At 34.4% G+C, this 12120-nt stretch overlaps 1 protein-coding gene across 1 annotated transcript in view; it reads left to right on the top strand.

The window, feature by feature from the left end:
- The window catches only part of LOC129225511 (ethanolamine-phosphate cytidylyltransferase-like), a 64339-nt gene that overhangs the window by 23117 nt on the left and 29102 nt on the right, over positions 1–12120 (top strand). The window contains exons 10-12 of the mRNA XM_054859940.1: positions 2665–2710; positions 5316–5392; positions 7250–7327. Coding sequence (XP_054715915.1) covers positions 2665–2710; positions 5316–5392; positions 7250–7327 — 201 coding nt within the window. The remainder of the gene's footprint in view (positions 1–2664; positions 2711–5315; positions 5393–7249; positions 7328–12120) is intronic.

Raw genomic sequence — 12120 nt, 5'->3', positions numbered from 1 at the left:
TGGCTTGAAATATTTTATTTTTTTATTTTGAATACCATGTTGCTTTGTGCTAACCTTGTGCAAACAGATTTTTCTCTACTCTTTGTTTATGTATGCAAAGGAAAAAAATCTTTCGCATTGGCATTGAAAACAAAAAATTTGACGCCGATGAATAAAAATCCACAATTATCCAATTTTTGAAATCTTCCTGTGCAAAAGGAAGCATCAAAACGCAGTTTTGTACCTCAGAGTCAGAGGAACGTAAGTCACATTATGATAATTTTACAGTAGATAGGAAAAACTTTTCTCTGGCCCATGCAAAGGATGGGACGCGCGCATTTTCAAACAATCAATTTCTGGAATTACGTCAGTCTGGCTCTGAGGTACAGAGTTTATACGTAAAACTTCTGTGTTAACAGTATTGCTTACAAAACGTCTACTATAATTCAGCAAAATGCTTTGACATCGTCATTAGAAATATAAATTCCCAAACATAAAATGAAGGAACTCTACTCGTGGCAACATATGACTGTCGATTCTAAAACACTGGACGTCACAATAATAGTACAATTTTTAAAAAAGGTTGTCTTGTAGTGATTTGTTTATGGTCATGGGCGGACATAACTTATGTCGTACTTTTCAACATTTTCGAACCTCTCCCACCCTTTGTCGCAAAGTTTCGCACTTCACCATACCCCCTCTTCCCTTTGTCACATGTCAAGCTGTTTTTTCTAAACGTTCCTATTTAAAAAAAGGCTTATTGACACATATTCCCCATCTTATGTCCTTCCTGTCATTTCTTTCCTCTCCCTTGTCACAAACTGTTACTATTTTGTGAATCCCAAGCGGGACTTCATTCGCGGACAGCCAATGTTTTGTGGTAACCATATGCAAATATATATTTGCCTACAGGGCCGTCCGAAGAGCTGACGGCGCCCGGGTCGAAAATTTCCTGCATATGCTAATACCTCCCTGCTATGCATAGTACAAATTAAAACGCAAGCAATAAATTTGTTTACCGGACGTCACAATAATAATGCAATTTTGTTTAAGAAAACCGTCTTTGTGATATGTTTACAGTTTAGGGGATAACTAACTAATGCACTTATCAAAATTTATGATCCCTCTTCCCTCTGTCGCAAAGTTTCACACTTCACCATAACCCCTTCCTTTTGACACAGAGTTTCACACTTCTCCATACCCCCTCTTTCCTTTGCCACATGTTACATTGTTTATCATAAACGTTCTTATAAAAAAAAAGGGCTGATGTCATCACATTCTCCCTATTGTTTGTCCCTCCTGTCATTTATTTCCTCTTCCTTGTCACAAACGGTAACAATTTAATGAACCCCACCTTAAAGAGGGATTTAATTCGTAGTCAGCTCCTTGCAAATTGACATTTCTCTACTCTTTATTTACAAATGCAAAATAAAAATATTTATCGCCCTGGCATTGGTGCCAATAATTTGACACCAATGGCTATAGTTCGCCAATTTCACAATTATCGAAGTCTTCCTGAGTGAAACGATACCACACAACTCTTTTAATACGTAAAACTTCTGCACAAACAATATTCTTTATGAAAGTAGGCATGCCCTCTGCAGTTAGAAATATAAAATTTCCAACTGTCAAATGAACGAGCTCTACTCGAGGCTACTTATAATTATCCATGCGAAAGCAAAATGTTTTATTAAAAGATAAAAATCGCTAAAACATAATCAAAATGAAAACATTTTAAATACCCGTAGTTGCCCGAAAAGCCTCAATAATAAAACCAAATGCAAAAATTTCATTTATTTACGATCAAGCGAGAAATGGCAACACCATAATATCAAAGACAATATTTTCCAGCAATTTCTTCACGCTAACTATGTCGCGTGAAAAAGTAAATAAAAATGAATTTTTATTTGCTTTTGATGAATTTTCGCTAACTTTTAATTGCTTCTAGCTCAAATTCTAGCCATCTTTTCAGGATCCCATTTTGTGTTTTAAAGCATTTTTTGCAATCTTTCCAACGATACCAAGCTCAAAGCATTAAAATGCATATTTCGTGTAGAAAAAGCGGTTTAGAAAATCAATTAAAACTTAATGTTTCACGCTTCTAACAATGAATTTCAACAATGGAAAAGAGATAAAATTAAAATTTTTGAGTTTCGCTTACTAAAAAACGCTTATAACTTTTTTTCTAGTGGATTTAGGTTATTGAACCTTGGGCGCCCTGACAATTTTTTCGTTAGGCGTATTTTTTAAAGACCTTTCCAGCCATATCAAATTCGAAAAAAATGGACCATCCGATCGCGTAGAAAGAGCCATTTAGGACGAAAATGTGTTTTTAATTAATATCTCCGTTAATTATTGTTTGATTTCAAAAAATTTTATTGATAACACTAAAACTCGGCAATAGCCACCGAACAAAAAAAGAATGAAGGAAATTGGTTCACAAACAGAGGAGGAATCGGTACCGAAAAAAAACGGCTTGCCTATTAATATATAAAGATTATTATGTACAATTGTTTCTATAGATGTTATAATAATGCTTATCTTCATGTCTTGTATCTTTTTAATAAAAAGGATTAAAGGAAGGATTATGTTCATTGTTCATAAAACTGAATGTCAATCAATTCTATATTTTTTATCTCTTCAAACCAATAGTAAAATAATGTGAACCCCTGTTCTGTATTTTAGCCTGGAGACAAAATTGTTTATGTTGCTGGTGCTTTTGACTTGTTTCGTATCCTTTTTAATGATATTTATTTAAAAGCAAATAATGTTCATTGAATATTTTATAAAGCTTAGCACTTTCATTAAGCATGGGATGTTATGGTGTGTAAAAAAACTGGATCTCTGATGTTTTTGGTGCTAGCTATCTGAAGGAAATAAATAATTATTTTTGTGCATAGAAGTGAAAGGAAATCAACGACCTTTTAACGAGTAAATTAGCAGATTACTGCGTATACGTGTTTCAGGGCTTTAAGGAACCATTTTTTCAATGCAAAATAGTGAGCTTTTGGATATAAAGACATCCTTTATATTCCCCCCAACATTTTTCAGGTTTTTCCTGCAGGTATTATGTTTATTCTGCCTTTTGCAAAATGTAACAATTAAGTCATTACAATTTTTTTTAACATGAAATTTTTTGCTGATTTATTAACTAGTGGTTTCATTTTGTCAACAAAATTTATTATTATAGAATTTTTGGAGAAATTTATTGCTTAACAGTGTTTTCTCAAAAGGAATTTCGTACAAAAATTTTGACTCTGAGTACCATACTCCTAAACAGAAACTCTGCTTCCTTTTAAGACTTTGGCAGTTATAAAGTATTGATGAAATAGTTAATGACTGACTTCCTCATTAGCCAACTTGCAAAGAGTAAGTTACTGCAAATCTTTCAAAGCCATGGGAGAAATAATTAAAAATATTCATGCTACCTATAAGCCTTTAACTTGAAAATTCAATCAAATTTCTGCTCATGAAGAAAAATTAACTTTTAAATGATATAAAAGAATAACTTTGAAGCCATGTTTTTCAATTCTGTATTAAAAATGTATGGAAAATGTTTGTTTAGAATCAAGGGCGCCCATATGAGGGGTAAGGGGGCTCAACCCCCCCCCCCCTTGAAATTAGAACTTTCTTGCTTTTAGTACTTTTTTCTTTGCAAAAATGTAAAAACATTTCTTCCCCAGCAATTAATGAATAAGTTATTAAAAATGTCAAATTTTAATAACTCTAATCTGTACTGAAATCTGTTTCTATGGGGAAAATATCTTGCTAAACCATGGGGAAAATATCTGAGCCCCCCCCCCCCCCTTAAAATTTAGAGTATGGGCGCTCTTGTTTAGAATGGAAGAACAAATCCAATTTTTGGATAAATTCTTCAAAACACATATCCTATTATTTGAACTTTTTTTGCACTAAAATTGGTTGAAAGGTGGAAAATATACAGATCCAAATTCTCTCTCTCTCTTATATTAAGCACAAATTTCATGTTTTACTAATTTTGATGGTTTTGATTAATGAGGATTAAGGGTATAAATTTGCTAAAATTTGTGTAACTATGTTAAAATTTCATCATAGTAAATTTTTGGGTTTTCGAACTGGGTTACCATCATCCTACATTAAAGTATGCAAAAAATATTCAATATGACTTGAAATGTGCTTTACTTGTTTAAAGATTTTCTTTGATAAATTATTATTATTAAGATTTATCTTTAAGTAATATTGTATTTTTTGTTTAACAGTTATTTTTTAGTAATTTTGTCAAAGACTCTTTAATATTTTTTTTTTCCTTGCATGCCTAATTATTAGCAAGTAAACTGATCATGAATGCTGATTTTGCTTCTTTTTTTTATTGTAATTTTTTTATAAAAGATCTTTCAACAAGATCAGGTAGGTGATAAATTTCAATAAAAACAAGCTGTGTGTGAGGTATTAATAAAATTCTTTTTTTTTTAAGGCCCACGCATTCCTTTGTGTATGGAATGTAACATCGCTCAAATGCCCTCTGCAGTTTATCACGGTGGCACAGGTCTGAGTACTTCAATTTTCAATGGCACTGCTGCATAGATCTGGCTGAATTTGTGTGATGGCATGGGTTATGTTGGCTAAAAGATCATCGGTCAATTTCACCTTATTTGTATAGACCTGTGACTTCAGGAAACCGCACAAGAAAAGTTTTGTGGGGTTACATTGAACAATCTCAGTAGTCAATTCACGTCATTTCTGTGAGAGATAACCATACCCTCAATTTGTTCATGCCAAATGGGCAAAGTGGTATCCTTTGCATGGCACGTTGTGGACACCGCTTTGCGCTCTGCTGGAACCACATGTTGGCTATGTCCCTATCATTTTGTTTGAGCCAATAGAAATTGGTAGTCATTGTTCTTTAGATGTCTCTGTTGAGATGATGGCCTCACTAATATCATTTTCAAAAGTACGAACAAATCAAGCCACACAAACCAAAGTCCACACCAAAACGTAAATCTTTGTGGATGCATTGCCACCTAGTGAACTTCTTGTGGGTTGGTATCATCCCATATACAGCTGTGAAGGGCCACCATATCTGCTATAAAATGAGTAAAACGTTTACATTTACAACACTTATTTTGATTATAAAGTTGTATCATTTGGTCATGCTACTCAATCGTATAACTTGTCACAGTGTTTTGGCATCAATGTCTGAATAATAAACAACAAACCCCACCAAAACAACATAGCCACCACAGCCAACATCTACCTGCACCAATTGAAAGACCTTTTAGTTGCCTTTGATCATTGAAAAGTTTGCAATCTTTTTATCTCTTTGCTTGATGCTTTAGTTTGCCTTAACTTTGTGTTAGATGTAGGTCATGTTGATTTCTTGGAAAAAGCCAAAGCAGAAGGAGATTATGTTATTGTTGGCTTGCATACTGACCCGGTTGGTATTTTGCTACAATATTATATTATTTTTAGTAATATACAGAGTATCTCAAAAAAAAATTACTCACACTTTACCTATCACTAACACGCTGCCTTTTTGTATTGGAGGTGTAATTAATTAATCAGGATCAACTTAGTTAGCAGGAAACCAACTCAGTTTGGGAAAGAAGAAGTTAGTCCTGAAATATTATGGGAAGACCAAAAACGCTATTGAAGTGCAAAGAAAATTCGGAAAACCGCTACCAATGCACCGGACCATTGTTCGCATCAGAGACAAATTTGAAGCTGATGGACTTCTTTTTGTGAGGATATCTTTTAAAAAAAATTATCCCACTAAACCAACTAAAACAATTGATGAATTGAAATTGGAAGCTGGAAACTCATGATATTCCTAATGACCCATTTCTTGGCATTTGCAAATCTTTTGGTGTGCATTATCTGCATATTGTCTGGGTAATAATGGTTATCAATTTGAACATTTGTGAAAATGATTCTTTATTTATAATTTGTTTCCATATTCCAATCAATTCCATTTCACTCAATGTTCATAAATAATGTTTTTCTAATCATTTTAAGTGTGAGTACTTTTTTTTTTTTTTTTGAGACAGTGGATTTTTTCATTAGAATCCTTCTATTTGAAATTATTAAGATTTTTTATAATATTTTTTGAAATAAATAATCCTTTTGCATTGCTGAATTAATTTGTTTCAAGTTTCATTATAAGGAAAATAATATGCTTATCAGAAAAATTAGTATTTCATTTATTTACATTTTAAATTTAAAAGAAAATTTTTTTTCATATTTTTTTTCCTTTCTATGAGCTTGTTTTTTATTTATTTTTTTTATTTATTTATTTCATATATTATTCATATATTTATTTATTTATTAATAAAAAACAGCTAATTTTATTGACTTTGTTTTCAATTAAAAACAAAAATCTCTAAACGTCTTTGTACCTGTACAGTACTTGTTTATCTGAACTAACTGGGGCCAAAGGCAATCCAGATGGTTGATAATCTGGGTAATACGGGTAGCAAGTAAAACAAATCCTTGAATAAACAGATTCATCATTCATTGTGACATAAAACCATATTTGAGGCAGTGAGAAACAAAGGGATGTAACAACTTTCAGAAGTTTCGAGTAAATCACCTTTTTAAAATTCAGATCCTAGGTAGGCTTTCATTGATTTATTGATTTTTTTTCTTCTAAATCATGCTGTATAGCAGTACGCACTAGAGCTACTAGTACCATCTCTTGCCTTTAAACAGAGAAGAGATTTTCCTACCATTTGTACTGATTATCTCCAAATTTTTTATTTTGGTACTCAAATCCTCTTGCTTCTCACTGCCTCATTTGAAACAGATTTACATAGTATACAAGACATTGAAAAATAACAAAACGATGTTTCAAATAATTCCTTAACAAAGAATTTTCCCCCTGTAGTCTTGTTTCTAACACATGTGTCATTTTAATAAATCACGATCTTCCTATCACTTTATGATCATAGTTCAACTGCAGTAGGGGTTTGTGAGATTACCATAATTTATTGTATAATCTATGCAGGTACTGTACATTCAATCAAAATAAAAAGCGGGTATTTGGTGTACTTTTAGTTACATTCTTGCTATCATTATTTAAAATTAAAATTTAAAAAGACTACAAATTTGATCTGGATTTTTCAGATTTTGCTGTACATTGTAAAATTTGTTGCAATCTACTGTATATGTTTTATGTTTTGCATGTATTACCGATAGTGTTTTTAAATTTAATGTTTTATTTAATTTCACTAGTAAGTAATAAGAAACCTTTTTCCTTGTTTTAACTTTTAAAAATGTTTTTCTTTTTTTTTTACAGATAGTCAATCGCTATAAAGGCAGTAATTACCCAATTATGAATCTGCATGAAAGAGTCCTTAGTGTTCTTGCATGTAAAGTAAGTCTTCAATAAGTTTTTATTGTGTTATAAAATGTAGAAAAGCATCTAAAATATCATTCTGATTTTTTCTCGTTTGAATCTTTCAGTAATCATTTAATAATTTTGAATCTTTAATAATAAAATCAATGAAGTTATAAATCAGCATTCAAAACATGCTTCAGTAAAGAAGCATTGTTTAGAACATTTCCATGAATTCTTAACCTGAGCTTATGGGCTCTCCCACCCCCTTCCACCCCTTCATTTTGACGTTTCCCAACTTGGCTATGAAAGCATTCATTCTTCACACCCAGTGGCGTAGCTATACTTTCGACCGCCCGGGGCGGTTCCTCAATTTGCCGCCCTTTTGATGAGAAATAGCTAATACATTAAAGAGTCAAAAGTATTTAAAGTACAATATAAGAACTTAATTTTAAAAAAAAAGGGAACTTTTTTTTTGCAAGAGAAAAAAAATTCAGTGCCCCACCAAAATTTTACAAAAGTTAAGTAAAAATTCACAATTTTAGTAACGCAGGGGGGGGGGATTTCTCAAGGAAATTTTCCGAAGTTGTAGTGTTAAAAAAGCAATTTAGGCTATCTTTGGATGCGTGAAGAGATTGGGGAAGGTTCGGGAGCGCTGCCCGGAAAGTGTTTTGACTAAACTGAAAAACACAAAAGCTTTGACTGTATTTAGTGGTGTAAGGGGTTTCCCACTGGATTTTCCCCCCGAAATATTTTCCATATTAAAATCTTCTTTTTGCTATCTTTGATGACGCTAAAGAGACTAGAGAATTTTTGGAGAGCGCTCTGGAAATTTTTCGATGCCGAAGTTTCAAAACCGCAATCGTAGGCTATCTTTGGTGGGAGTTAGGGAGCGGCTGAATGTTTCTAAAAATGTTGGGAAATCAGATGGCTCTTCTGTCTCCCCTGGAAACGTTTTGAAAATGACGTCTTAAAAACGCGATTTTAACCGTTGTTTGACAGACAACGTTATGAGAGAGAGGTCAGTTGGGGGTTTTCCAACCGAAATCGTTCTGGAAATTGTTGTTCGTTTTAATCATTGAGGGGGAAAAAAGGCTTCGCATACTTCCTTCAGAAATTTCTGAAAACGAAATTTTCAGCCAGCTTGTGGCGTTAGGTGACTGCGTGGACATTTGGAGCCTCTTTCTTAGAATTTTTCTGAAGTTAAAGTTTCAAAAACCCATTTTGATGCGATTTTTGAAGACATTGGAAGAAAGCGGGGTTTTAAAATTTAAAGGTTATGTCCTAAAACAGGGCTGTCCAACTGCAAAGAGCCCACGGACCAGAATTCCGGTCACTGATCACCTGGCGGGCCGCAGTTTGAAAAGGTGAACAATAACCTCTTACCTCTTATACAATAACAATTAATAGTAATTAATTATCAATTATAAAACAATTAGCTTACATTTTAATGGGAAAACTGAGGCCGATTCGCCTTCTTTACAAACTCAGGGATATCAACATCGATGTATGTCAACATCAATGCAGGCCGCACAATATGTGTTGGTGGGCCGCATGCGGCCCGCCAGTTGGATAGCCCTGTCCTAAAACACATTTTTCACTACCTTTAATCACGTTACAGGAAGGGTCAGGCCGGTCAGAATTCGACTGCCTTGAGGAATTTGTGGATATTTAAGTTTTAAACGAAAACTTTTAGATATTGAAGGCCTAAAACTGCATTTTTAGGCTGTTTGGTAACGTTAAGAAATAGGAAAGTTCGGTTGCTCTCTTCCCGAGAAATGTGACATTTGTTGAGGCTTAAACAACTCAATGTTAATCTGTCTTTGTTTTTATTATATGGGAAGGGTTTAGTATTCGCCGGCCTGGAAGCACATTTTAAAGCTATCTTTGGAAACGTTAGATTGGGACAAGGGGTGGGAGAGGTTGAAAATAGAGCCCCTGAAAATGCTGTTTTAGGCTATGTTTGGCCAAGTTAAGAGAGAAAGGGCAAGTAAGTGGGTCTCCTCCAGATATTTTCAAAATTGAAATCTTGGAAAATGCATTTGAAGCTTTGTGACAGTTGGAAGTTGGAAGGAAGGTTAAGGTCGTGGCTACGCCATGGAAATTTTTATAATTTGAAGCTTTAGAAACACAAATTTAGGGTCTGATTTCTCAAAGGGAGTTATGACTTCCTTTTGAATCCGTGCTTGAGAGAATCATTGAATGTTGACAAACTCAAAAGTTGCCGTCCAGGTTACGAGCAGTACTTACTAAGATCCGGTTACTGCTTACCAAGTTTGGATGATTCTCTTCCTTACTGATAGAGGACGATAAGATAAAGAGGCCCTTTGCGTTCGATTAACCGTATGTGATTCATCAGAAGGAAAAGTTGTGCGTCGAAAATCATTTTCATTACTTTTGTTCTAAATGTAAAAAGCTTTGCCTAGACATTTTATTGATTAAAAACTTTTCATTATAATGAATGACTGAATGTGAAACTCATTGTTTAAAGGAATAAATATTAACAGCAAATATCGGTATTTGGGTTGTGAATAAGTGCTTTTATAAAGTTTACGAAATTTTCATTAAGACAGAATGAATTTTATGTAATCAAGGACCTATGAAAGCAATTGTTGAAATAGATAATGTTATCCCGAAGTTGAGCAATAAACTGCCCTCCATTTGATACTTTTCTTCGCTTACTCTTGTCACTATCCTTTAAAAAAAATGTTTCTTTTTTTTTTTTGATAAGGTAATTTCCAAGGAACTTTCTTAAAATTAAATGGTAGATTCCTCAAAAATGAAAGGTTATGAAATTTATTGTTCCCTTCCCTATAGTAAACCGTTACGGTGAAGAAAAAACCTTAGGTCCCTTGATTTTACACTGCAGCTTCCCTCAGTCTGTATATCATGACGAAGGGGGGGGGGACAAAGAATCGTGCTGAGATGTCCACAAGAAAAACATACGTTTTGTATTAGAGAGATTTCACTATCATAGTCGTACCAAAACTTTACAATTCAGACTTTTTTTTTGCCTCCAGTAATAGATAAAAGTGATTTCCTTATTGGAAAAATACATTGAATTTTTCGCATCAAATGTGTGAAATTACCGCCCCCAAAAAAGTGCCGCCCGGGGCGGACCGCCCCTCCGCCCCTCCCTAGCTACGCCACTGTTCACACCCTGCTCTGTCCCAATGGGAAGAGGGGGTTGAGGCCCAGGGGTGTTTGTAATCCGAAAATTCCAAACATTTTGGGTTGCCATTTCCGAAAATTTTCTGCTGTGTCGTTATTAAACTGAAAAATTATTTTTGAAAAACCTTTCAAAGTGTTTTTTTTCCAATAATTTTTCTATGCATATTTGAAGAATTTTTACCGGGAAGGGGAGGGGGGGCAATCTTCCTTATAGCTCCCGAAAATTTCTCACTGTTTTCAGGAAATTTTACCGATTTCACTATCACCCCTGGCTTAACCTGTATTTGCATCATATGCAGACATCAGACAATGAGTTTGTACCAGAGTTCTATAAGATCACGTCCTTTTGTTTCATTCTGCAAACATATCAAACACAATCTTCAGCATTTTGTAGTAAATTACCGCCCTAAAGCCAGGTCCATCCGAGGACTGCAGTTTTGTGCTTTTTAGCTTAGTAAGTTACCGCCCTAAAAAACTACAAAATACCTTAGCTTTGCCATCAATCTTTGAGTTGAACCGCACCACTGCTGCAGTCGCTCATCATGGGCGGATTTATGGGGGGGTCAGAGGGGGGCAATGCCCCCCCCCAGTTTTGGTTGGACTTAATGTAGTAACAACACATCTTCCAAAAAAAAAATCATTATTTTTTCGTTTTTGAATAGTTCAGAAGAGCATGGGTGGATTTATGGGGGGGGGGGGGGGCAAAGGGGACAATGCTCTCCAGTTTTGGGAGGAGTTTATATGGTAACAACTTATCTTCCAAAATCTTATAACAAAAAAAATCATGATTTTTTTCTTTTTTGAATAGGAAATTAAAGTTGATTTTTTCTTTTAAACTTAAAAATGCCGTTTCTTACAAAGTTTGAACAATACTGTACAAGTGTATAATCTACTACTCAATTTCAGAAGCTGGAAAGTGCAAATTATTGATAGGTTCTAAAATCCCTGAAAAGATTGGCGCAGTATAGCCTACAAGGACTCTTGAACCAAAAACCCAATTCTAACCAACCAAACCTTGAAAATAATTAGACAAGTCTTTGAAACTCCTAAGCAAAGTGTGCTTCAATTTTGTTTCTTATCAAGTGTATAAATTACGAATTGTTCAAATGGGTAGTATGTTACTCTCTTGATACCTTTTCTCTAAATCTGTGCACCATTTCTTTTAAAGTATTAACTTGCATCACAAAGCAGTTTTAAAGCGTAAGACTTAAAAAAAAAAAATATTTGCCTATTATTTCCAATTAACCCCTTGTAAGACTTCAAAATGCAGAATTTTATATCCATTTTAGATAATTTCCTCCGGGGGAGTAACTCCCGGGCCCCCTAAAACTGGAGATATTCTATATCCCACTTAAAAGGGAGCACTGAATTACTCTCTTAATACCAGCCCCCTCTCTTTTAAGGTCAATTTAAAAAGGACAGCATGATTACACACAGCAATGAAAACGACACATAAAAAAGTAATGAATGGCCTTACGCATCACAAAAAACAGACAAAAACATGGGAAGGGGGGGGAGAGGGCAATTGAAAATGTTGCTCCAAAAAAAAATCCTGCCCCCCCCCCCCCCCCCCAGAAACTCAGTCCTAAATCCGCCTATGCCGCTCATCTGGTTTGCTAATTCTGCATTAGCTACCAGTTTGTTTGGCTCTCTTGGCTCCC

This window comes from Uloborus diversus, chromosome 7, assembly GCF_026930045.1.
Source record: "Uloborus diversus isolate 005 chromosome 7, Udiv.v.3.1, whole genome shotgun sequence".
In the NCBI taxonomy this organism is placed as follows: Eukaryota; Metazoa; Arthropoda; class Arachnida; order Araneae; family Uloboridae; genus Uloborus; species Uloborus diversus.
This window is presented reverse-complemented; position numbering and strand designations above follow the sequence as displayed.